Source organism: Eleutherodactylus coqui, chromosome 10, assembly GCF_035609145.1.
Source record: "Eleutherodactylus coqui strain aEleCoq1 chromosome 10, aEleCoq1.hap1, whole genome shotgun sequence".
In the NCBI taxonomy this organism is placed as follows: Eukaryota; Metazoa; Chordata; class Amphibia; order Anura; family Eleutherodactylidae; genus Eleutherodactylus; species Eleutherodactylus coqui.
This window is the reverse complement of record NC_089846.1, coordinates 107,011,736-107,034,665: the sequence shown is the minus strand read 5'-3', so window position 1 is coordinate 107,034,665 and position 22,930 is coordinate 107,011,736. Positions and strand designations below refer to the sequence as shown.

The 22,930-nt window shown below is 43.9% G+C and overlaps 1 protein-coding gene across 3 annotated transcripts in view; it reads left to right on the top strand.

Moving 5' to 3' along the window:
• THOC2 (THO complex subunit 2) overlaps positions 1-22,930 on the top strand; it is a 142,150-nt gene that overhangs the window by 80,845 nt on the left and 38,375 nt on the right. For 2 of the 3 annotated variants that reach the window (XM_066581689.1, XM_066581688.1), the window contains exons 25-32: positions 4,371-4,528; positions 7,254-7,382; positions 14,908-15,039; positions 15,479-15,663; positions 17,074-17,258; positions 19,084-19,186; positions 20,964-21,400; positions 21,662-21,720. In XM_066581689.1, coding sequence (XP_066437786.1) covers positions 4,371-4,528; positions 7,254-7,382; positions 14,908-15,039; positions 15,479-15,663; positions 17,074-17,258; positions 19,084-19,186; positions 20,964-21,400; positions 21,662-21,720 — 1,388 coding nt within the window. Of the gene's footprint in view, positions 1-4,370; positions 4,529-7,253; positions 7,383-14,907; positions 15,040-15,478; positions 15,664-17,073; positions 17,259-19,083; positions 19,187-20,963; positions 21,401-21,661; positions 22,752-22,930 lie in introns of all 3 variants that reach the window. The other variant, XR_010787019.1, reaches the window with a different exon arrangement.

Here is a 22,930-nt window from a genome sequence, read left to right as displayed (position 1 = left end):
AGAAGGGCAGGACATGATGAAGTATAGGCTAGGCTCGCAGTGGCGAACTTGGGTTGCGTATTCCATGATCACTGTGCACGTTGGCCGATCCACGGTAAAACGCTGGCATTGAAAGGCATGCATTCTCGCTTTTTCATTCACACTCTGAAACAAACTGCTTATTCTGCAAGCGGAAGAAAAATCGCTGCATGCTTTATTTTAGCAGACGGCCCTAATTGAAGCCAATGGACGCGAGCGTTCCGTCGCCCATACACAATTAATATTTCGTATGAGCAGCTGAAACACTCGCAACTTCAAAGGAAAATAGATTAAAAAGCCGGCTGGAGGGGGGAAGATGTTTTTCCGCACAGACCGTACGCTGTCCATAGTGTACATCTGCGTGGAAAAACACTCGCATTCGCAACTACTTTCTGCAAATGATTGCAGGTCTTCCACTGCGTGGAATCCAACCTGTTCATGTGAGCCCGGTTTCACTTGGAGGGTTTAGTTAAGTTCCTTTTATCTCTGGACTAAATGTTTTATTTGCACACCCCCACCCCCCACCCCCAATAGTGTTTTTAGTTGTCCCCCCCCCCCCCCTCAATCTACTGAGTACATTGTGGATTATTCCCCTTTGATAATATAAGGTTATTCCAGGTGCTTATCGCACATGTATAGGATGGGTAGGTTTTAAATAAATGTAATGCTTGTCAGAAGTAACCTTACTTAGTCAGGACAGAAGACCAATTCTGCCAGATAGCTCAAATCTCATGTGATTTGTAGCTGTTTTTTAAAGCTCTATGTTAATGTGAAGAGAGGTCCTGCTGTCGGAGACTTGGGATTGAAGGCTCACACGACTATTGGGGTCCGGCTTATCTTTATATTACAATAATGTAAAAAAAGAAATTGAAACGTTTTGGCATCAGGTCAAGTCCTGTAAAATATGTCGGATTTATAAACCTACATTATGTGTTTCATAAACTATATAGAACGCCTGCGGTGTGATTTGATGTACTCCCTACAGCCACGTGAACACAAGACATTTCCATAGTATTGAATTTAAAGGGGTTGCCCGGGTCTTTTTTTCTATTGATGACTTCTCAGAATAAGTCATCGGTGGACGATCATCAAGGGTCGCCGCTCAGGGTTGGTGCTGACCAGCTAATTCCCAACACCGCTGTCAGTTTGGACAGTGCAGGAAGCAGATCGTACAGTACATACTGCAGCAGGCTTCGGTTGTAGGCACAGCTTCTGCAGTACAGGATAGGTCATCCTGGGCAACCCCTTTAAGACCGTTCATTCTGACATAGAAGGTTGATGCAGAATGTCGGTTACTTTTATTAGGTCAGTGATCTAAAGAGAGGATCCCGTCTGCTGATCAGATGTAAGTGATCCTGATGTAAAGTAAGGTACTATAACTAGAAGTATTGCAGCTGGTTGTGCCTCTGCTCAGTCTCTGGGTTTGGGGAGTTTTGCTGTTATAAAACTTGTGTTGTGATTCCGGGTGGAAGGTGTTTTGCTGTGTTTAGTACCAGAATCGGACAATCTGTTTCCTTGGTTTTTTTCTTGAATAAAGCTGAACGTTCGCTCCTTACTTCAACTTTTGTTGGTCTTCTGCCAAGGTGGAGGAGTCTGCCTCACAAGATCGATGTAGGCTGTGAAGCTCGGAGAGTTGCTCATTATGGAGTACTGTGGCTAAGCAAAAAAGGGAATGCCTTCTACTTCAGCTTAAGTCTTAATCACACCTTGGTAACATGGCTCCGTGAAGGAGCAGGGATCACATCCTGCCATGTAAGGGCTTTCTGTCTCGTAAAATATGTATATGGAGGTGTGATTTAAGACTGAGCAGCGTGGGATCCATTATGTATAGGGGGTATATACTGTATATCATAGCGATAATTAGCTGAATACTTGTTAGTTTTACATCTTTACAACTGTGGTAACATTTTCACTCTCCTTACTGCATGGTTTATTTTCCTAAACACTGCGACATTTCCGCCGGGAGCACCCATAGAGGAGAGCGCGGCCGCAGCGAAAAAAAAAAATAGACATGCTGTGTTCGGCAAATCCGCTGCTGCGGCGCGGATTTGCCGAACGCAGCATGTCTATTTTTTTTTTTTCCGCTGCGGCCGCGCACTCCTCTATGTGTTCTCCCGGCGGAAATGTCGCAGTGTTTGCTGCGGCCACACCGTGACATTTCCGTCGGGAATCCGCCCTGTGTGACCGTGGCCTGAGCAGCGGCTTCTGACGGGTTAGCCGCAGCGGATTTGCCGTCCCGTGTGGACGAGATTTCTGAGAAATCCCGTCCACATGGCTGGCTAATTCCGGGATTAGCGGTCGCATGTGGATTTGCTGCGGCGAAATTTCTGCGGCAAATCCGCCCCGTGTGAACCCAGCCTCACACATAGTGTTGGAAAAACACTGCAATTTTGACTGTGCCATTTTCCTGTGATTTTACCATAGTTTTTTGGACACAGGTTACTGCGTCCGATAGTGGTTTTTAATGCATCCCATCATTGTGATGGGTGATGAAGTGCGTTAAAAAGCACGAAAACACGACAAAATAGAGCAGATGGTGCTCAAAAAGTGCAGTGTTGGAAAACACCATGTTTGAGCATCTGTCTGTGAGGCCCCATTGAAATCAATGGGTGCATTCAAAAGGCTGAGATAAAAACTGCATGTGTAAGAGTGACTTAAAGGCCCACCATAAATTACCATTTTGAGCGTCCTATATGTAGGTTGGACCCAAGGAAAATCTATACTAGGGCCTTTGGATTTACGTGACACAATAAAAGTTTACATAATAACATAGTATCTTAGGCTGAATGAAGACAATGTCCATCTAGCTAAGCCTGTTTTAACCACACACACGCACACGCACACGCACACGATCCAAAGGAAGGGAATGGCTCATTCGGAGGGAAAAATTCCTTCCTGACTCCATAACGGCACTCGGGATAATCCCTAGATCAATGTTTGAGTTCCTACCTAACTCCAAGACCCGGATCAACAACCCGCTGGTCACCTAATGTCTGTATCCTGTAATATCATAGCGCTCTAAAAAGACATCTAGTCCCCTCTTAAACTCCTGGTTTTTGCTATCACCCAGTCCTCAGGCAGAGAGTTCCACAGTCTCACTGCTCTTACAGTAAAGAACCCCCTTCTAGGTTGGAGATGAAACCTGCTTTCCTCTAGACGTAGTAGATGCCATCTTGTTACAGTCGCAGTCCTGGGTATAAACAGATCATGGGAGAGATCCTTGTATTGTCCCTTAATGTATTTATACATAGTTATTAGGCCGCCCCTTAGCCGTCTTTTTTCCAGGGTGAATAATCCCAATTTTGACAGCCTCTCTGGGTATTCCAGTTCTCCCATTCCATTTATTAATTTAATTTAGCTTTTGTTGATAGTGTAGTATGTGCGTTAGGCTGGTCCCAGAGAAGCAGATTTCAATCGTGGAATCATCACCCGCGTGGCTGATCCGCGGTATTCCGCACACATTGAAAGAATAGAACATTCACATATCCGCTCGGATGAGCAGATGGGGTTGTGATTTCTACAAGCGGATTTAAAATTGTAGCATGTTCTGTTTTTGTGCGGAGTCCGCATAGACTGCTTCGAATAAAGTCAATGGAAGCCTTATGACCTGCAGCCCATCCGCAATTGACAATATGATAGGCTGCGGGTACCTGCGTAATCGTACTGTGCTGTGCATGACGAGTGTGAGCGTCCATGTTCATCCGCAATATAGAAAAGTGAAGTTACGCAGGGTCGCTAGCTGCAGCTTTAGGCTGGGTTCACACGAGGCGGATTTTCGTCGAAAATCTCGCGGTTTGGCCGCAGCAAAAACCGCGAGATTTCCGCCGGGAGAACCACCGCAGTTTAAGCCACGGCGGCTTTGAAGCGGCCCATAGAGGAGAGCGCGGCCGCAGCAGAATGAAGGAAAGAATGGACATGCTGCTGCTTTTGAAACCGCGGCTGCGGCCGCCGCAGCCGCGGTTTCAACCGGATTTACCGCAGCGGATTAGCCGTCCCGTGTGGACGAGATTTCTGAGAAATCTCATCCACATGGCTGGCTAATCCCGGGATTAGCGGCCGCGGGCGGATGTGCTGCGGCAAAACCGCGGCAAATCCGCCCTGTGTGACCCTAGCCTTACTATATTTAGTTTCTTATCGCCCCCTTCATAAAAAAAAAATAGCGAATGGATTCTGAAGGTGCTTTTAAGATCTGCCTGGACGTGTCCTTGGGTAGAACTATAGCAACTGTGTAATCAACAGACTTCCATACCGACTGACGTCCGCTCGCATCTTTTATTTTATGATTTAGTGATTATACAAATTACATTATTTTTTTCCAACTGTGTAAATGTTACATTTTTATTTTGTTTTAGGGTCTACCAAGAATGAGACCATCACCAAATTTTTACAGCTTTGTATATTTCCCCGCTGCGTGTTCTCATCCATTGATGCTGTATACTGTGCCCGCTTTGTGGAGCTCGTACACTTACAGAAAACTCCTAACTTTTCTACGCTGCTCTGTTATGATAGAGTGAGTATACGTCAAATAGTTTATTCTTATCCATTTTATCCTTTCCCAGGTTTTTGATATTGGATATGAGTTCCACCACGGTTTGTACCAGTTGTCACACTATTGTCATTTATAATACAATGTAGCAACAGTTTGGTATTCGGGCTCTTTTACATTGAATGATTATTGTTCAGATTCTTGCTGAAAACTAAGCTTCCGGTGTAAATGCAGGCAGCAACGAACAATTTGTTATTTGGATCATACAGGCGTAAAAATGAAACCCTGATTGTCCTGTGTAAACAGGCAGTTCTTCCTTCATCTATGAACAACTGCCTGCTTACTGTGAATGGAGTCGGAATAACCCCTGGCCTTCTCTGCCTCCATTTACTGAGCGATGATCACTCCTGTGTGAAAGCACAGGCATGATTATTGCTAGAATGCCTGTTGGGTGCTTCTATGTCCAACAGTCGTCCCGTGTAAAAGGGCCCTGTGGCTACCTACACTCAGCCGAGTGCGATACCAGACCATGACACTTGACTCAATATCCCACTCATGCGATTTACTTGCGGATACCTCACATCTTAGAAGTTGCGATCCTCTCGCATGACTTTCACGGTCCAAAGAGGATCGTAAGAGTTTCCCATTGATTTCAACGGGAAAGCTTCACATTGCACAGCATGCAAGAGCCATGCAAGGCATTAACCCTTTCAGATCCAATGTCAGACTTGTGCCAACATCATAATTTTCCTCTATAGCTCCGATGTCTGGACAGGCCCGACATGCTGCTTCTGCACTACTTTATACCCAGCTCTGCTGCCAGAGGCGATACTGTGGTATCTTTTCTCCACTGGAACTGTTCTGCCGCAGTCATATGGAACACCCCGAGCTGGCTATTGGTCCTGAATCACAGATCAAATCCCCACCCTCCCCAGTCATCTCACCTCCCCACTGCTGTCAGTGTCCTGCTTGGCTTTATCTGTTTTGCGCTCCGGACACCCCCTCTCCATCAGGCATATCACCTCCCCGCTGCTGTTACTGTTCCTGCAGCTTGCACTTATTGTCTCTCTGCTACCTTCTGTCAGGAAGCGCAAAGCAAGGAAAGTGACAGCAGTGGGGAGGTGAGATGCCCAGGGAAGAGGGGGAGTCCAGAGTGCAAAGCAGGTAATATGAAAGCAGTGGGGAGGTAAGATGACCGGGGGAGAGGGGGAGTCCAGAGCGCAAAGCATGGAAAGTGACAGCAGCGGGGAGGTGAGATGACCGGAGAAGGGGAGGGGAGGGCGAAGCGCAAAGCAGGGAAAGTGAAAGCAGCAGGGAGGTGAGATGCCCAGGGAAGAGGGGGAGTCCAGAGTGCAAAGCAGGTAATATGAAAGCAGTGGGGAGGTAAGATGACCGGGGGAGAGGGGGAGTCCAGAGCGCAAAGCAGGAAAAGTGACAGCAGCGGGGAGGTGAGATGACCGGAGGAGGGGGGGCGCAAAGCAGGGAAAGTGACAGCAGCGGGGAGGTGAGATGCCCAGGGAAGAGGGGGAGTCCAGAGTGCAAAGCAGGTAATATGAAAGCAGTGGGGTAAGATGACCGGGGGAGAGGGGGAGTCCAGAGCGCAAAGCAGGGAATGTGACAGCAGCGGGGAGGTGAGATGACCGGAGGGGGGAGGGGGGGGGGGGGGGGTCCGGAGCGCAAAGCAGGGAAAGTGACAGTGGGGAGGTGAGATGCCCAGGGGAGAGGGGGGTCCGGAGCACAAAGCAGGTAATATGAAAGCAGTGGGAAGGTAAAATGACCGGGGAAGAGGGGGAGTCCAGAGCGCAAAACAGGGAAAGTGACAGCAGCGGGGAGGTGAGATGACAAATTTTTTGACAAATCTCGTCCACATGGCTGGCTACACCCGGGTTTAGAGGCCGCAGGCGGATTTGCCGTAGTGAAATTCCGCCGGGAAATTTTGCGGCAAATTCGCCCTGTGTGAACCCAGCCTTACTTGGTGAGCTGGAAACAGCACTAACCAGCGTTGGGTTCTTTAATCATGGAATGCCAGCTGTTTTTTCTCCTAAGCTCTGCTGCCAAAATAAATAAGAGCTGGGGAAAATGCAGGTGGCAAAAAAATTAGATTGGAAAGGGTTAACCATTTCCAATCCACTGTCTGACGTCTGAAGACATTCTGATTGAAGGCTGTACAGCTCTGATGTTGGAAGACGTCCCTCAGGGTATTCTTACTGTATATTACTGGTCGCTCTGTTGTTGGTGTCTCTCCAGCATGTCCAATACCGCAGTACTGGCTCTAGCCAACAGATGGCGCCATTGTATAATGGCTAAAAGAGAAAGCCCCCTAGGAAAGCCTGAATCCAAAATTGGATTGCAAAGAGTTAAGGCTCCCATTGAAATCAATGGGCGATGCGTTCCAAGAAACATGAAAAGTTAAAACATGCCACGATTTTTTTTGCGGGAAAAAAATCCTGATCTCTATGACTCCATTCAAAAGAATGAGGTTCATATTCGTGCGACATTTGTGCGTTTCACAACACACAAATCTTGTGTGATTTTCGTGGCCGTAGGCACTATAAGCAGCGCAGTTGATGGACATCCGGGGTTTTAGTACAAAGGGGAATGGTGATGCCTGTTCTTCGGCTTGTGTTGTTGGGCACACAGAGTAATGCCTACTTCTGAATATGGATTACACCATTTTTAGATAGTCCAGATAATAAGAATTGCTTTTTTTGCAGTGTTCAAGTCTAATATCTGATTATTTGATGTACAGGTCTTCTCAGACATCATTTACACTGTTGCTAGTTGTACCGAAAATGAAGCAAGCCGCTACGGAAGATTTCTGTGTTGTATGCTGGAAACTGTTACCAAGTGGCACAGTGATCGCGGAGTATATGACAAGGTAAGGAAATTAATGTCCATCTCTGGTCAAGATTTTCCTCTCATATCATGTTGTGTATTTACGGTGTTTTAGGAGGTCACATTTTCTGTCGTGTTTTTATGCCTGATCTTTCTGTTGTCCAAGGGAGCTTTCTCATCCGTGTCATTGGGGAGGAGGAGGGGGGGAACACAACTCGGACTGTGAGTATAGCTACTGCCACTAGGAAGTGGACACTGAGCAGAAAAAGTGTCAGCTCCTCCTACCAGCTATAGCCCTCTTGCAGGCACCAAGTGAATCCATTTTGTTTCAGTGTCTGTAGGAGGTAGAACTCTGCATTACCGCTCTTCAGTTCTTTTTCTACGGCTACCATCAGGAATACAAGGTAGACAGTAGACTTGGTTGCTGGCGCGCGTTTATACTGAATGACTATCATTAATTTTCTTCTTGGACTCCATCCGCTCCTGACTGCCCAGTGCTTCTCCCCAACTGGGATGCACTGTGACCTTTCCTCTAGGGACGGCTCTCACTATCTTTAGATATTAGTTTGATAAATGCCATAAAAGACACCCTGCAGGTGAAAAATCCGTATTCAGAGGCATCCGCAGGGGAAGTGTCTTTCAGATGTTCAAAACGTGTTGTCGAACATCCGCCTTGCTGGGAGTGTTTTCCCTAGTGTTCCGCATGGTTCTCTGCTTTGTTACGGTTTAATTGTTAATGTTTTATACTTTTCCTGTTGAACCTTTTTAATATCCTACTGTGCTGCTTCTACTGCTTACATACAAACTGATCAGCTTGGTGCCTGCAGGTAGGGTATAGCTGGTAGGAGGAGCTAACACTTTAGCGTCCTCCCCTTAGTGGCAGTATCTATACCGATAATCCGAGCTGCACCCCACCCCCTCCCCAATAAATGAGACCAGAGATTTTACGATACATACAAAAATCTTGTTTTCTCTGTAATCCGAACTGAAGTCCCAGCACAGAACCCTGTTTTTGTCTTTAATGACAATGGTGGAATGCAGGATTTGTATTCTGCAAAATGCAGCAGTCGACCTTTTTCTGTATTTTAACAAAGAAGACAAAAAATCTCTCGTGTATTTTAACATACCCATATCTATGGAAACTTAGAATATTGTACAGACCACACATAGATATGATCACATTGTCACACCGTAATGCTGGTGGTTGCTCATCCGACCTCAGAAAACCTTTGAGTCCTGCTTCCCTCACCCACACAGTGATTGACAGCCCTCCCTGTATACAAGCTCATGTAGGAACACCTGTCAATCACTCTGTGGAGGTGGGGAAAATTACAGGAGAGCTTTCTGTCAATCCTGGCAACATTTTAACAGCTCTTTTACATGAAAATACAGAATCAAATTCTTGACAAATCTATCCCAGAGCCTCGAATCTTCCCATTATATCATGTTATGATTCAACTACTGCATTATATATCCGATATATCACCTTTAACTCTTTAGTGACACGCCTTAGTACACAGAGCTTGGACTTGGGCTTTAAACCCACGCTATCATAAATGTACAACACAGATTTAAAGTTCCTGCAGTCTCGCAGGTCAGGTGTTAGGCTGTCTACTGACAGCAGGGCTCCTGGTGTAACGGCTAGCAACAGAGAAACCTCTAATTCCGACAGTTTAAACCCTTCCATGCCGTGATCAGTGTTGATCATGGCAAGTATGTGGGTTCCAATAAATAAGTCACTTGACACTATAATGCCAGTTTGTATATTGTATTTTAGGCTTGACAAAGACTGAGAGCGATCGAAACGTTGTCTGATCCTATTTTAACATGGAATAATAAAATTTTGTGATTTTTCTTTCGCCATTCATGCTGCCTCCTACTCTATATGTTCTATGGCAAGTATGTGGGTGACAGCGGGCTCCCCGTCATCCATTGACCAGCCAATGGGTTGCAGAAGCCTCACAAAGTCCTTCATCTTTGCCTTGTCACTCAACCTATCAGACCCTGCCTCTGGCAGAGAGTAATAGTATACCGCATTACAGAAGTAATGCATTGTATTATGCTTGCGAACGAATGGTGTAAAAAAAAATAAAAAAGGTTCAAAAAGTTTAAATAAAACAATCCACTGTAAAAAAAAAATAAAAATAAAAAATTCCCCCACAAGGCCCTTTTTAAATTTAAAAACGCCAAAAAAAGACATAAAATGGGTAGCGCTGGACTTGTGTTGACTCAAATAATTAAAATATTTAGTTAGAAAAAAAATGCTGCCTTTTTTTAATTATTGCTGCTCCTTCCTTCCAAAAAGTGGAATTTAGTGACCATCAGTAGCTCAAAATGGTAGGAATAAAAACTAGAGGCTGTCCCGCAAAACAGAAGTCCTTATACAGCTCTTTAGATGATAAAATGACAATGTTATGGGTCTTTTAATGCAGTTAGAGAAAAAATTTTAGGTTAAGTGCGTTTAGTGTTCAAAAGTAGGAACACACAAAGAAAAAGAACTTTGGTATCGTTGTTATTGTGCTGATCCAGAGAATAACGCTGGCATGTTTTTATTGCTTGATGAAATTAAAAAAAAAAAACAATGGTAGAATTTGTTTTTTCCCTCCCCCCTTTTGTCTTAATTTTTTTTTTTTTTTTAACGTTCCCTCCCCACAAAAAATAAAATTAATAAGTCTCAGTACACATTACACACACCCTAAAGTTGTGCCATAAAATATATTTATTTAGGTGTGTTTAGATGGAATGATAATCGTGTATTGTTCAAATGACAGCCAACAATGGACGATAATTAGTTCACTTATCGTTCATTTCATGCAGGCTTGAAAATAATCATTGACTCGTTCACTAATTGTTTGGTATAAATACTGATCGTTCAGTCGATCTCATTCTCTTATACAAGAAATGTGAACGATTTGGCGAGCAAACTCTTTTTCTACCTGTATCCGCTCCGGCAGCATTTCCTCGTTAGAACGATAAATCGTTCTCTCTGAAAGGGCCCTCATATAGTGATATTGATGAAAAAAAAGTCATGAAACTTCTGCTCGGTGGCACACACTATCGAACTTGTGGGAAATCTCACACATGTTAAATGATTGTTAGTATTGCTTTTTACTTTTATATAGTTTTTTGATTCACTTTATAAAGTACTTGTGCTTGAGAATGAGGGTGATGAGGGACCTCTGAAACACGTTGCACTGTCTGCAGTGGATTGTCATCAATAAATGCTTTACATCAATTGCTCTGGAAACAGAAAATTTCTGAGAGTGGAAGCATTTGTGATTTTGCTAATCTGAATAATACCCTTCTCTTATTCATTACCTCCTGACTGTTCTGCAGTTCAGACTTTTTTGAATATTTTGTCTCAGTTGCTAGGGAAACTTAATTCCTAACGACAAGCAGTGGATTGCAGAGTGACTGCTCTTCAGCCTTGATTTGCAGCGGTAAAACACAAACATTTTGAATGAAAGTATATTACAAGATTGACAAGACGCACGCAGGCTATTAGAGGAGCAGGAGTTGTCTGAAAAGTTTAGGTACACTTTCCTCTAAATTGCTGACTGGACACGTCTTGAGTAGAGATGAGCGAACGTACTCGTTTAGGGCGATTTTGCACTCGAGCACTGCTTTTTTCGAGTAAATGACTACTCGGGCAAAAAGATTCGGGGGGCGCCGTGTAGCGGGGGTAACGGGGGAGCTCTTCCCCCCCCCCCCCCCCCCACTCCCCTCTGCAACCCCCCGATCACCTCCGGCGCCCCCCGAAACTTTTTGCCCAAGTAGTCAGTTACTCGAAAAAAGCGGCGCTCGAGTGCGAAATCGCCCTAAACGAGATGTCATTTGCAGTTCACCTCCTCACGTTTTACAGTTCACCTATACATTGTTTTTCCTCCTATTTCTTCCTGTACCATGCCACTACTATCCCTTCTTAGATCCATCCATATAGCGTGGCGCCACGGTCCTACTGCAGCTGGTTTAGTCTGAATGCATTAGTCAGCTAGAAAGCTTTGCAGTCTCTCCTAATAGTCTATGAATTAGCAGCGTTCGAGTATGTTTCCAATATTTATTAGCTAATACTCTGTAGCCACCTGAGTCTGTTAGAATAATTCTAGGAGCTTGTAGCTGTATTTTTGGCTGGATGTTATCAGAGTGCTCAGGAGAAGAAATGTTCTGTCAGGCTAGATTTGACAGTAGAAGATGTGGCGTTCTTCGCTTGGTATCTTGTGAGAATGCTTCACGTCGGGAGTTTGAACTGCGGAGCTTCATCATCAGCTGGAGACAACTGATTAAAATCCTGGGCTCTGGATTTAAATATTCATGCTGCCTTTGACAGTTTGCCTGCTTCTTGCTAACACATTTCTCAGCCAAATTTCTGGCTGTCACCTCCTGCTCTATGTCAGCCATTCATGTCAATAGTCGGTGAAGCATTTCCTTTCATTCCTCCTATCTGTGTAGTGGATACAGGGCTTCAGTTTTCTGTAATACAGGGAGGAGGAACTTTACTAGTTTAATTAAACAATTTTTTATAGCAGATATCAGCAACGGGGGCTGGCCATCCAACGTAGTGTTAAGAGTTTGTCCAGTCTTATGGAAATGACATTTAAATTAGTACATAACTTCTGTAAACCTGAAGCCCCATTTACACACAGCGATTGTTTGAACGAACAAACGACTGAACGAATTAACTATTTTTTTGCATAGAATCGCTAAGCAGTTAAATGTACAGATGATCGTGTGAAATCCCTTTCCTCATTAGCTAAAATAAACTCTGCATATGTTGTTTGCTCAGGTGGGTGTGTGTTTATCCGAGGAATTTCTGGCCAACAGGTTTTTAGTTAGTGTAAAGACAAACCATTGTCTTTTGCTGAAATGAATAGTAGTCATTGTGTTTAGCAGGGCAAACAATCGCCTCTCCCCTCAAGTTGTTCATTCTTTCAAAGATTGAATGAATTCCATTTAAACTAAGTGAAATTTAACGGATTAACGGCCATTTTTATGCAACTCAGCGATAAACGACAAATAAACAAATGGTGCACTATGGCTTTGCATTTACACGTAACAATTATCGCACACTTTCGCCTGTTGAAACAAATTTCGAGCGATAATTGTTGCGTGTAAACGGGCCTTTAAGGTTCAGCACAGGAAGTGCTAATACTCCATATTGTTGCTGCTAAGAACAGCTAGAGTGCATATACAGTAGATGCATGCTTGTCTTTAAGGGATTATCACGCTAATGCCCATTAGATAGGGGATGGCTATTTAATTGGTGGTGGTCTAGCCGCTAGGACCCCCATTCATCATGATAGCAGGGATTGATATGCCTCATAAGTGAAGAGGTAAACGCCTCTTGATATCTTAGGCGGATCCTGGCACCTCTGTGCGCCTTCTCAGAAAAGAATGCCTGGTTCAGGCCAAGAGTATTTTCTGGCATAATTTATGCTAGTTTCTCGCATAAATTACGCACCTGATGGTACAGGGTGGCCCCGCCCTCTATCAACAGGCTACACCCACTCTCCACAAATGTGAGCAGGCCTGGGCAGAAGGTTAAAAAGTCGCAACATTTTTGCATAAGTAGCTCTTGTGCCAAATTTTGCGACTTTTCTACGTCAGTTTTCTGGCATAAAGCCTTTTTAAATGTCCCCCCAAATATATTGGAAAGTTGAATAGCCTTACTTCATAGAATGAGGAAGCTGTATTTACATAAAAAGACAACCCATGTAAAAAGATCTTTTTTTGGTACCAAAAAAAAAAAAAAAAGGGGGGGGGGGTTAGTATATAATAAAGAAATAAGGCGGCTCAGTGGTTAGCGCTATTGTCCAGCAGCGCTGGGGTCCTAGATTCAAATCCAACTAAGGACAATAGCTGCATGTAGTTTGTCTGTTTCTTTTGTGATTTGGGTGGGCTTCCTCCGAGTACTCTGAAAATATACTGATAGGCACATATATACGGTAGATTGTGAGCCCCAATGGGGACAGAACTCAATATACATGCACTACATAAGTGTGATTATTAAATAAGCCATACTCTAAAATATTATACAAGTCCCTCATGTAGATTGCAGTTTATCGGGGGGGCCCAGAAGAAACTGGAGTCAGGCTGCAGCAGATGGACCCCTGATCCTGTTTTATATACTGTTAGATCTTCTAGTTTGGAGTATAGTAAAAGGACTCCTTTTTGCACTCTGGGGCTTTAAACATTATTGCACTATAATCTGTTTGAATATTTAGTGAATAAAAGAAAAAGTAGATGTGGTCTATCCGAAGATCTGCCATGGAGTCTGCCTTCTGTGGAGCGCGGAGGTGGAGATTACAATCTCTTCTGTACTTTGCCTAGTTTTACAGTTGAGGGCAATTCATACCATGTGAACATAAGCCACGTTCCCTTCCTTAATTGGCCTTCCATCCATTGCTGGATTCCTGGTCTCTACTGCTCCGATCCCAGAAGAAGCTGTGAGGGTCACATGCCTTTCATTGTGCATGTAAACGCTCAGCCAATCACACACTTAAAGGGGTTGTCCCGCGCCGAAACGGGTTTTTTTTTTTCCAACCCCCCCCCCCCCCCCCCCCCCCCCGTTCGGCGCGAGACAACCCCGATGCAGGGACATACAGAAAGCTTACCGGAGCGCTTACCTTAATCCCCGCGCTCCGGTGACTTCTCTACTTACCTGTGAAGATGGCCGCCGGAATCCTCTTCCTCCGTGGACCGCAGCTCTTCTGTGCGGTCCATTGCCGATTCCAGCCTCCTGATTGGCTGGAATCGGCACGTGACGGGGCGGAGCTACACGGAGCCTGCATTCTGCACGAGCGGCTCCATTGAAGAGAGCAGAAGACCAGGACTGCGCAAGCGCGGCTAATTTGGCCATCGGAGGGCGAAAATTAGTCGGCACCATGGAGACGAGGACGCCAGCAACGGAGCAGGTAAGTAAAAAACTTTTTATAACTTCTGTATGGCTCATAATTAATGCACAATGTATATTACAAAGTGCATTAATATGGCCATACAGAAATGTATAGACCCACTTGCTGCCGCGGGACAACCCCTTTAAAAACAAACAAAAAAAAAACAAAAAAAACCACAACTCGGAGAACCCCTTTAAGAGGCCTCCTGTGAAGCACAATAGCCCACATCCCTGCTGCTCCGATCTCAAAAGCAGCTGTGGCAATCACAGGTTATTCATGGTGGAAATGACTGCTCGGCCAATCACAGGCTGCAGTGCCGATTTTGCCCTGAGTGGCGTGTCACGCCTTAAAGGGGCTGTCCCGCGGCAGCAAGTGGGTCACCGGAGCGCGGGGATTAAGGTAAGCGCTCCGGTAAGCTTTCTGTACGTCCCTGCATCGGGGTTGTCTCGCGCCGAACGGGGGGGGGGGGGGGGGGGGGGGTTTGAAAAAAAAACAAAACCCGTTTCGGCGCGGGACAACCCCTTTAAGTTTCACAGAGGCAGTAGTCTAACTATAATTAAATCATAGTTTTTTTTAGTTTTAAATATAGTTAAATAATTGTGGCACACACTGAATTATATGCCACAGTCAATGTTTTCTAAATAAAGGCTTGATTGTCCCTTTTATCTCCTTCAGGATTGTGGGAGCTATCCAGGTTTTATCACCATTCTAAGGGCGTCCAACTTTGATGGAGGCAACAAGGCTGACCAGTTAGATTATGAGAATTTTCGGCACGTCGTTCACAAATGGCACTATAAGCTGACTAAGGTATTTATGACAAAAGCGATCTTTTCTTTAAAGAGAAGATCTTGAAGTATTACCATGAGTAAAGAATGCAGCATTATCCTATTGGCGTACTTCTATTGGCATAAGTGATTTGATAGATTCATCGATGCACCTTCTGGTATACAGTGGAGCTCTAAACTTTGACGATTTTTCATTCTAACAAAATATAGTAAAACCTTCAAGGAGGCGTCTGTATTGTTAGCTGCCCGGGCGCATGTGGGCCATTGTGTGGGCATTACGTAGTTGTACAGGTTTCTTCTGTGATCTTCAATCTAGGCACATAAAACACAGGAACTAACAATAAAAGTAACTGAAAGTCAGATAGATCTGGAGAAGAGGGTGAAGGGTAGAGCAATGCTTTGTCGGGCCACATGTGTATTTTATGGACCGTTTTGATGTTTTTCTACATGTTTTTTTGCAGGCATCAGTTCATTGTCTTGAGACCGGAGAATATACTCATATCAGGAATATTCTTATTGTGCTGACCAAAATCTTACCTTGGTATCCCAAAGTGCTGAACTTGGGACAAGCCCTGGAACGAAGAGTGCAGAAAATATGTCAAGAGGAGAAAGAAAAAAGACCTGATCTTTATGCATTGGCCATGGGGTAAAATTCTATTGAAAGGTGGTCGTTCAATATGAAAAGCCACTTGAATATTTTTTTCCACTTGGTGTGACTTGACTGAGGTGCTTTAAAGGAAACCTCGTCTTGGAAAGTAGTTTCTGTTCCTTTTGAACAGTTTAACAAAGTTGCAGTATTTATAAAAAAAAAAAAAAAAATTTTAAATCTTCACTTTTTCTGTTTTTAAATATAGCATTAATTTTGGATGTGTCAGCACTTGGAGTAAACACTTGTTTGTAGACAGCTCAGCATTCGAGTTCAGGGGTCATTGTGCCATGTGCTCATATCAGTCAAGGCCCATCCACACACAACAATTGTCATTTGAACGAACAAACGACTTTTTTGCTTTCAAATGATGAGTGCTTACACGTAAAGATAATCGTTTGAAATACTCGCCATTTCCCTCGTTAGCTGGGTCATTTGGTAGTGTTCATTTAAGAAAAGTGGACGATTGTTTGCTCAGTTGGGCGCGTGTATCTGAGAAGAATCTCTAGGTGGAGGACAAATCCATTGTGTTTAGCTGGGCAAACAATCACCCCTCCCCTCAAATCCTTTGTAAGACTGAATGACTGCTGTTTAAACTGAACGACAAGTGAACGAATTATCGACCATTTTTATGCAGGCTGAAACTCAGTGACCAACAACAAGTGAATGAATCGTGCACCATGGCTTCGCGTTTACATGTTACCAGTATCGCTCACTTTTACTTGCTTGAACTAATTTTGAGCGATAATTGTTGCGTGTAAATGGGCCTTTAGGTATGCCATAAATGACTGATGGGTACGAGTCACAGGTGGGAACCACATCTTTCTCTAGAACGAGGGCCACCGACCCACTACCAGTGGCCACAGCATCCAGGCTGTTTGAGGTGGCTGGGCTTACAGAAACAACGAAGCATCATGCGCTATGCTATTTCCATGACTCTTATAAAGAAGTGAATGGCAGTTATGTAAGCAGTGTAGTACGAGCTTCGCCTTTTCCATAACTTGTAAGTCGTGGAAACAGTATAGCTCACCGCTCTGCACTTTACGTAAATCGCGTTCTCTTCTGCAGCAGTTCTAGAAACAGAGTGGCAAAGGGTGTTTGTTTCTGTCAAACCTGGTCACCTCTTGGAGCTTGATGCCTAGCCTGTGGAATAGGGTTTTGGGGACTTTCGTTCTACATAGTTGCAGGTCCCAAGGTGGGACCCACATCTTTCTGACATTTATGGCATATCATATTAGATGGGAATACCCCTTTATTAAAATATTGTGCGTGGTCCGTCTTTACCTAGGATAAAAAAAGCTAAAGTACTCGTGTATGTACACTATAGAACTTTGGCAGCACTTCGCAGGTTAATTAATGTCTTTGACTGTCGTTTGCCTCAGAGTATTTAACATGTTGTGCGAATTGCAGCTACTCTGGACAGTTGAAAAGCAGGAAATCTTTCATGGTACCTGAAAATGAATTTCATCATAAAGATTCCCCTGCCAGGAACGTCCTTCCATCCGCTGTACAGAACGGACCCGGAGCGGCCAGTCAGTCAGCAACTGTATTGATGAATGCAGCTAAACCAGAAGAAAGCGGCGCTGAGGATATTGGTCAGTAGATTTTACTTCTAGGTACATTATAATAGAAGTATAGTATTTGAACTGTTCAGGATTTTCTATTTGTTGTCTTTTAGCTGATTGATTTATTTTTGGGTGGCTTAAGAAAATCCTGTATATAATAAGTGTAGGTGTTAATACTGTAGGTAGGTAGATGAGCAGCATTCCCATTGTTGGCCTCCACGTTATAGCAGTAGACCTCAAACTGCGTTTTATAGTTGTCTGTAGTTTGGATTACAGACGCTATGAAGCAGCCCGAGCTTTTAGGGTACAAGAGAGGAATTTAATATTCATTTAAGGGTTCTTTAATAGTGAGACTATTAAAGGGGTTGTCTCGCGAAAGCAAGTGGGGTTCAGCACTTCTGTATGGCCATATTAATGCACTTTGTAATGTACATTGTGCATTAAATATGAGCCATACAGAAGCTATACACTTACCCCCTCCGGTGCTAGCGTCCCCGTCTCCATGGCTCCGTCTAATTTCAGCGTCTAATCGCCCGATTAGATGCGCTTGCGCAGAAGGGTCTTCTGTCTTCGGGTCTGTCCTGCAGCAGCGGCGTTCTGGCTCCGCCCCCTTCTACGCGTCATCGCGTAGCTCCGCCCCATTACGTGTGCCGATTCCAGCCTCCTGATTGGCTGGTCATACGCAGTACAGGGGTTCTTTTTCGTGTTTTTTTTGTTTGTTTATATTTCCTGGGCCGTTGCTTACTGATGAAGCGGGTATCCGCAGCCCATATGCAGTGTTAATTGCATATGGGCTGCGGGTCGGATGCCTCCATTTACATCATTCCGTGGTAAAATAGAGCATGCTGCGTTTTTTTTTTCTTCCGCTCGTGGAATACGCAACTCATGGACACAAGTGGGAAGGAAAATTTGAAAATGCATGCCTTTAAATGCCTGCGTTTTATCACCGAAAGACTGCATGATTGCCGATCGCGGAATCTGCAATTCAAATCCAGTTGTTTGAGCGCGGCCTTACACAAGAGCAATACTAGTTGTGTGAATGGAGGCGGAGTAGGCCGCAAATCATTCCAACCCACCTCCATTGTCCGTAAACAAGCAGTCATTTACAATTGAATGACTCCCTGTTTAATCGGGCCGACAGTCCATCGGTTATCAGTCCTGTTAAGAATTAAGCGACTCGGACAAGTGAGCGATTTCCTGCTCTGTGCCGTGTTGACGACCGCGTGTTCATGTGATGACTGTCAGACGAGTGTGCTGTTTGCAGTGATAATTTGGGCGATCATTGCCCCATGCAAAGGTCCCTTTAGGGTACTGTATCTTCACATGGGGTGGATAAGCTGCAGATTTTCCTGACAGAAGAGCAGCAAAAACTCTCCTCCACGTGCTGCAGAAAAATCTATGTACGTGTTTTGTGGATTTTAAATCCGTTGCCTGTCCGTTCTATTTTGGAGGATTTTTACAACTACAGGTGAAGTAAAATGTGCAGCAAAATCTGCATGGACTAAATACAAGATTTTTTCCAGAATCTGCTGTGAATTATGATGCGAATCCACAACGGATTTTTTTTTTTTTTTTTTTTAAATATTTGATACAAATTAAGTCCCTTGTGGACATAACGTTAGAGAAGTGCTGATCACAATGTATGGCCCATAGAGTGCCAGCTACAGTCTACCGTCATTGGCTAGTCATTGCCCAAATCTCATCTCGATATGATTGTTACATTCTTCGTTATTTTTTGGTTTGTCAGTGGAAAATACAGATCAGCAATATGATTTCCATGTATTGTGCGCACACGTATCTGTTGGTGATGTTAACTGAATGTATTTATTTTGTTCTTTCCTTTTTAAATCTAAAGAAAAACTAAAAGAGAAATCTCAAAGTGTGATGAAAGTTATTACCAAAGCTGCAAACACAACACCCAAAGTCATCACAAATAATGGAAGTAGCTCCTCAAACAGGTGTGGATGTCTTCCTTCTTTGCATTGTGTTGTCCCAGTACAGCCGCCTTAGGCCTCATGTCCACGGGCAAAAGGTTATTTTAAATCCGCAGCGGATCACCCGCATGCGGATCCGCACCCCATAGGGATGCATTGACCACCTGGGGGTAGATAAATACCCGCGTATGGTCAATAAAAGTGATTTAAAAAAAAAAAAAAAAGAGCATGAAAAAATGCGGACCATGTTCCATTTAGGTGCGGGTCTCTCGCGGGGACGGCTCCCGCAGGCTTCTATTAAAGCCTATGGAAGCCGTCCGGATCCGCGGGAGACCAAAATCAGACTATACTCACCTGCTCCAGATCTTCCCTTCTTCGCGGCTTCATCTTCTCTCTGTCGCGGACGGATCTTTTTTCTTCGGGCCGGCGCATGTGCGCGGCACGCAACCGACGTGCCGTGCACATCCGCCGGGCCGAAGAAAGAAGATCCGGCCATGCCAGAGAGAAGATGAAGCCGCGAAAAAGGGAAGATCCGGAGCGTGCGGAGAGGTAATTGTTATTTTAATGCCTCATGTCCGCGGGGCAGGAGGGACCCGCTACGGATTTTCCATGGAGAATCCGTAGCTGGCCTGATTTTCCCCGTGGACATGAGGCCTTATTCCTTTATAGTTGTAACATAACGTATTCATTGAAAGTGGATAAAATGAGTAAAATTTCCTTATATATCTGTTTTTTAATAAGACTTAAAAAGTTTGCCTGGAGAAGCATACTTTACCAAATCCAGTTGGGGTCCAGTGGTGCTGGCACCTCCGCTTTCAGTCTGATTCTAATACCAACTTATGTGGTATAGATTGTCTTCCACCTGGGGTTGGCGATATCGTCACAGGTGGCTGCTGGCTCATGTTCATAACTAAGTCAGCCTTGTCTCTGCATTTGCCATGACGGAGAAGGAGGCGGACTTAATAATTAAAATAGGCTGGTGAGACAGCCCCCTGTGATGACTCCACTGACCCTGTGAGGAAGGGGGGCTCTTCACCATGTTCTTGATGATGAAACTGAACGGGAAGTTGGAGGTGACATCACCTCCTGACCAAGCTGCATTTGGCTAAGTATACTCCGTATAGCCCCTTAAGGGCTTCTGTCCACGGGCATAGTGATATCCTACGGCAGATCTCCGCCGCGGGAGCCACCGCCGATGAGCAGGGGAGAGCTGACGGCTCTCCGCTCTGAGCCTATCTGACAGATAGGCTCACCGCAGGGAATTGTGGATAATTGCAGCATGCTGCGATTTAAATCCCGCCAGCAGAGAATCGCTACAATTCTCCGCTCGTGGACAGCGGGGCTGCGGTTTCCATAGTAAGTCTATGGAAAGCGTTCATTGCATTCCTCGCGGCCGGGGAATGCAGTGAAGATTCGCCCGTGGACAGAAGGCCTTAATCACTTAATTTTACAGTGTTTTGTAACACCACTGGAATGTATTGTAGGCATGTTCAGAAGGTATTTTCTGTTAGAAGTGCCAATACAGAGGTAATGCGCTTCTCCCAGACTTGTAAAACCTATATGTAGTCTTTTTTTACCCTTGAAACAAGCCACATGATGAGAAGAGCCCGTATCTGTTTTTGTTCGATGTGCAATAAAATGGTGACAAATCTTATTATTGCACATCCCAAACAGGTACCGGGCATTTAGATAGGATTGGCATCTTGACTCTGAACACAACCGAAATACACAATCCCACCTATCAGTTCGACTTTACTTTACGTGTTGGTCAGCTAATGTTTACGTTTTCACTTGTTTACAGCAAAGTTATTAAAGAGAAGGAAGACAAAGATAAAGTGGGGAAGGAAAAGGAGAAAGATAAAAAGGAGAAGACTCCAGCTGCTCCACAAGAGACCAAGGCACCAAACAAGGATGGCAAGGATAAAATGAAGGAAGACCGGGCAAATAAAGATGAAAAACTGCGAGAGGTCAAGGAGAAAACTCCAAAATCTGACAAAGAGAAGGAAAAAATGAAGAAGGAAGAAAAATCTCTGAAGGAAGAAAAATCTAAGGCTGCTACGACAAGCACTGAATCAAAACTGGCTGCAGAGAAGGAGAGAGAAAAGGAGCCTTCACGGGAGAGAGATCTTTTTAAGGAATCTAAATTGAAAGAAAGTTCCAAAGGAGGAGATAAAACCGCTGTTGCTGGGTCCTTGAAGTCCCCTGTTCCCAGAATTGAGACCTCTGAGCCTGAAAGGGGTAGGTTATATCTAGACTATCCAAATGCATTGCACAGATAGGGGTTGTCCTTATGGGACATTTGTTTAGCCCTTTAAACTGGACCGGAGCCACCTATCTTCCTATAGCGCCATCTTTTGACTTCTATGTATTTTGTGTTTTTGGAATCTGGAAGGAATGTTTATTCTCAGTTGTTTTGCATTTTAATTGGCGGATCATTTATTCCAGAACTTATGATATTTAATACTTCTTTTTTTTTTTTCTTTTCTTTTCACTTTTCAGAACAAAAACGTCGTAAAATTGATACACATTCTTCCCCATCACATTCCTCAGCAGTAAAGGTTAGTATAGCATGAGGAAGCCTGTATCCATATTAGGCTCACCTGTGTGGAATACAAGAGTCCGTCTTCCTTCAAGTTGGGTGCCAATTTTTCCACTGGAAATCGCTGGAGGTTTTTTTGTTTCCTTTATTTTTGTGTTGATATTTTGTATTTTGAGATTGCGATAAAAATTGCCCTATTTTGGACTCTTTTTCTATAAAGTATTTTTCTAAAATGGCAAGTAAAAAAAAGCTAAATCTTCAAGGACCTAGCAGTGATATTTTTGTAAATAGTGTGAAGAAAGCTTGTTCTGAAGTGCCTGAATCTTACTAAGCAGTCCGTTATTGTGTGAGAGAGTGAAATGGCTACAAGCAAGTCACCTTCAAGATGAGTTGAGGAGATTTTTTTTTTTTTTATTTTCCCCCCTACTTTCTATTTTTGTGAGAGAATTTTCTGCTGAAGATGTCCTGCATCCGGCTGGAATATTACCATACCTCCTACATTTCTCAGGCGATGCAAGCTTCGTTTTGCCGAATTGTGCCTTTTTAAGAAGGAGTCGTGAAGGGAGTTTCGCTGTAAAGTCGTGATGATGGAAGCTGGAGTAGTTGTGTAATCGGAGCATGCCGCTTCAGTTAGATGCATCCCGGAAGCTTTACCTAAATCCCATTACATGTCCGTCTCTGCATTTCAATGGAAGGCAGTTGTGTCAGCTGTCTAATCCTTCACTAACTCAAGGGAAACCCATTTTGGCCTTCAAGCAGCAGCTTCCATGGGCATAGCCTACAATGAAGACTACTGATTGCTGTCCCCATGCACCTTTTCTGATTTTTTTGTTTTTGTTTTTTTTTTCTTTTGATGCTCCGCTTCAGTACAGCTTTTTTTTTATTTTTATTTTTTATTTCTCCCTCGTTACTGTGATGACCATCAAAACTGTAAGTCCTTTACTTCTGCCAAGAAGCACTTGGATTACCGAGATGTGCCTTGCAACTGTCAATGGATTCTCATCAATATTTTTTCCTTTTTTTCCTTTTTTTTTCTCATATTTTGGTAAGGTAATACGACTTGATAGAATATATATTGATTATGAAAAGGACTATTCTGCACAAGATTGTCACGTTGTACATTTCATTTCACTTTTGCCCTCTTTTTTTTTTTTTTCCTTTTATTTTTATACCCTTATATATTATAGAGCTAAAGTGTAAAACTTTTGCTTAGTATTTGGCATTAAATG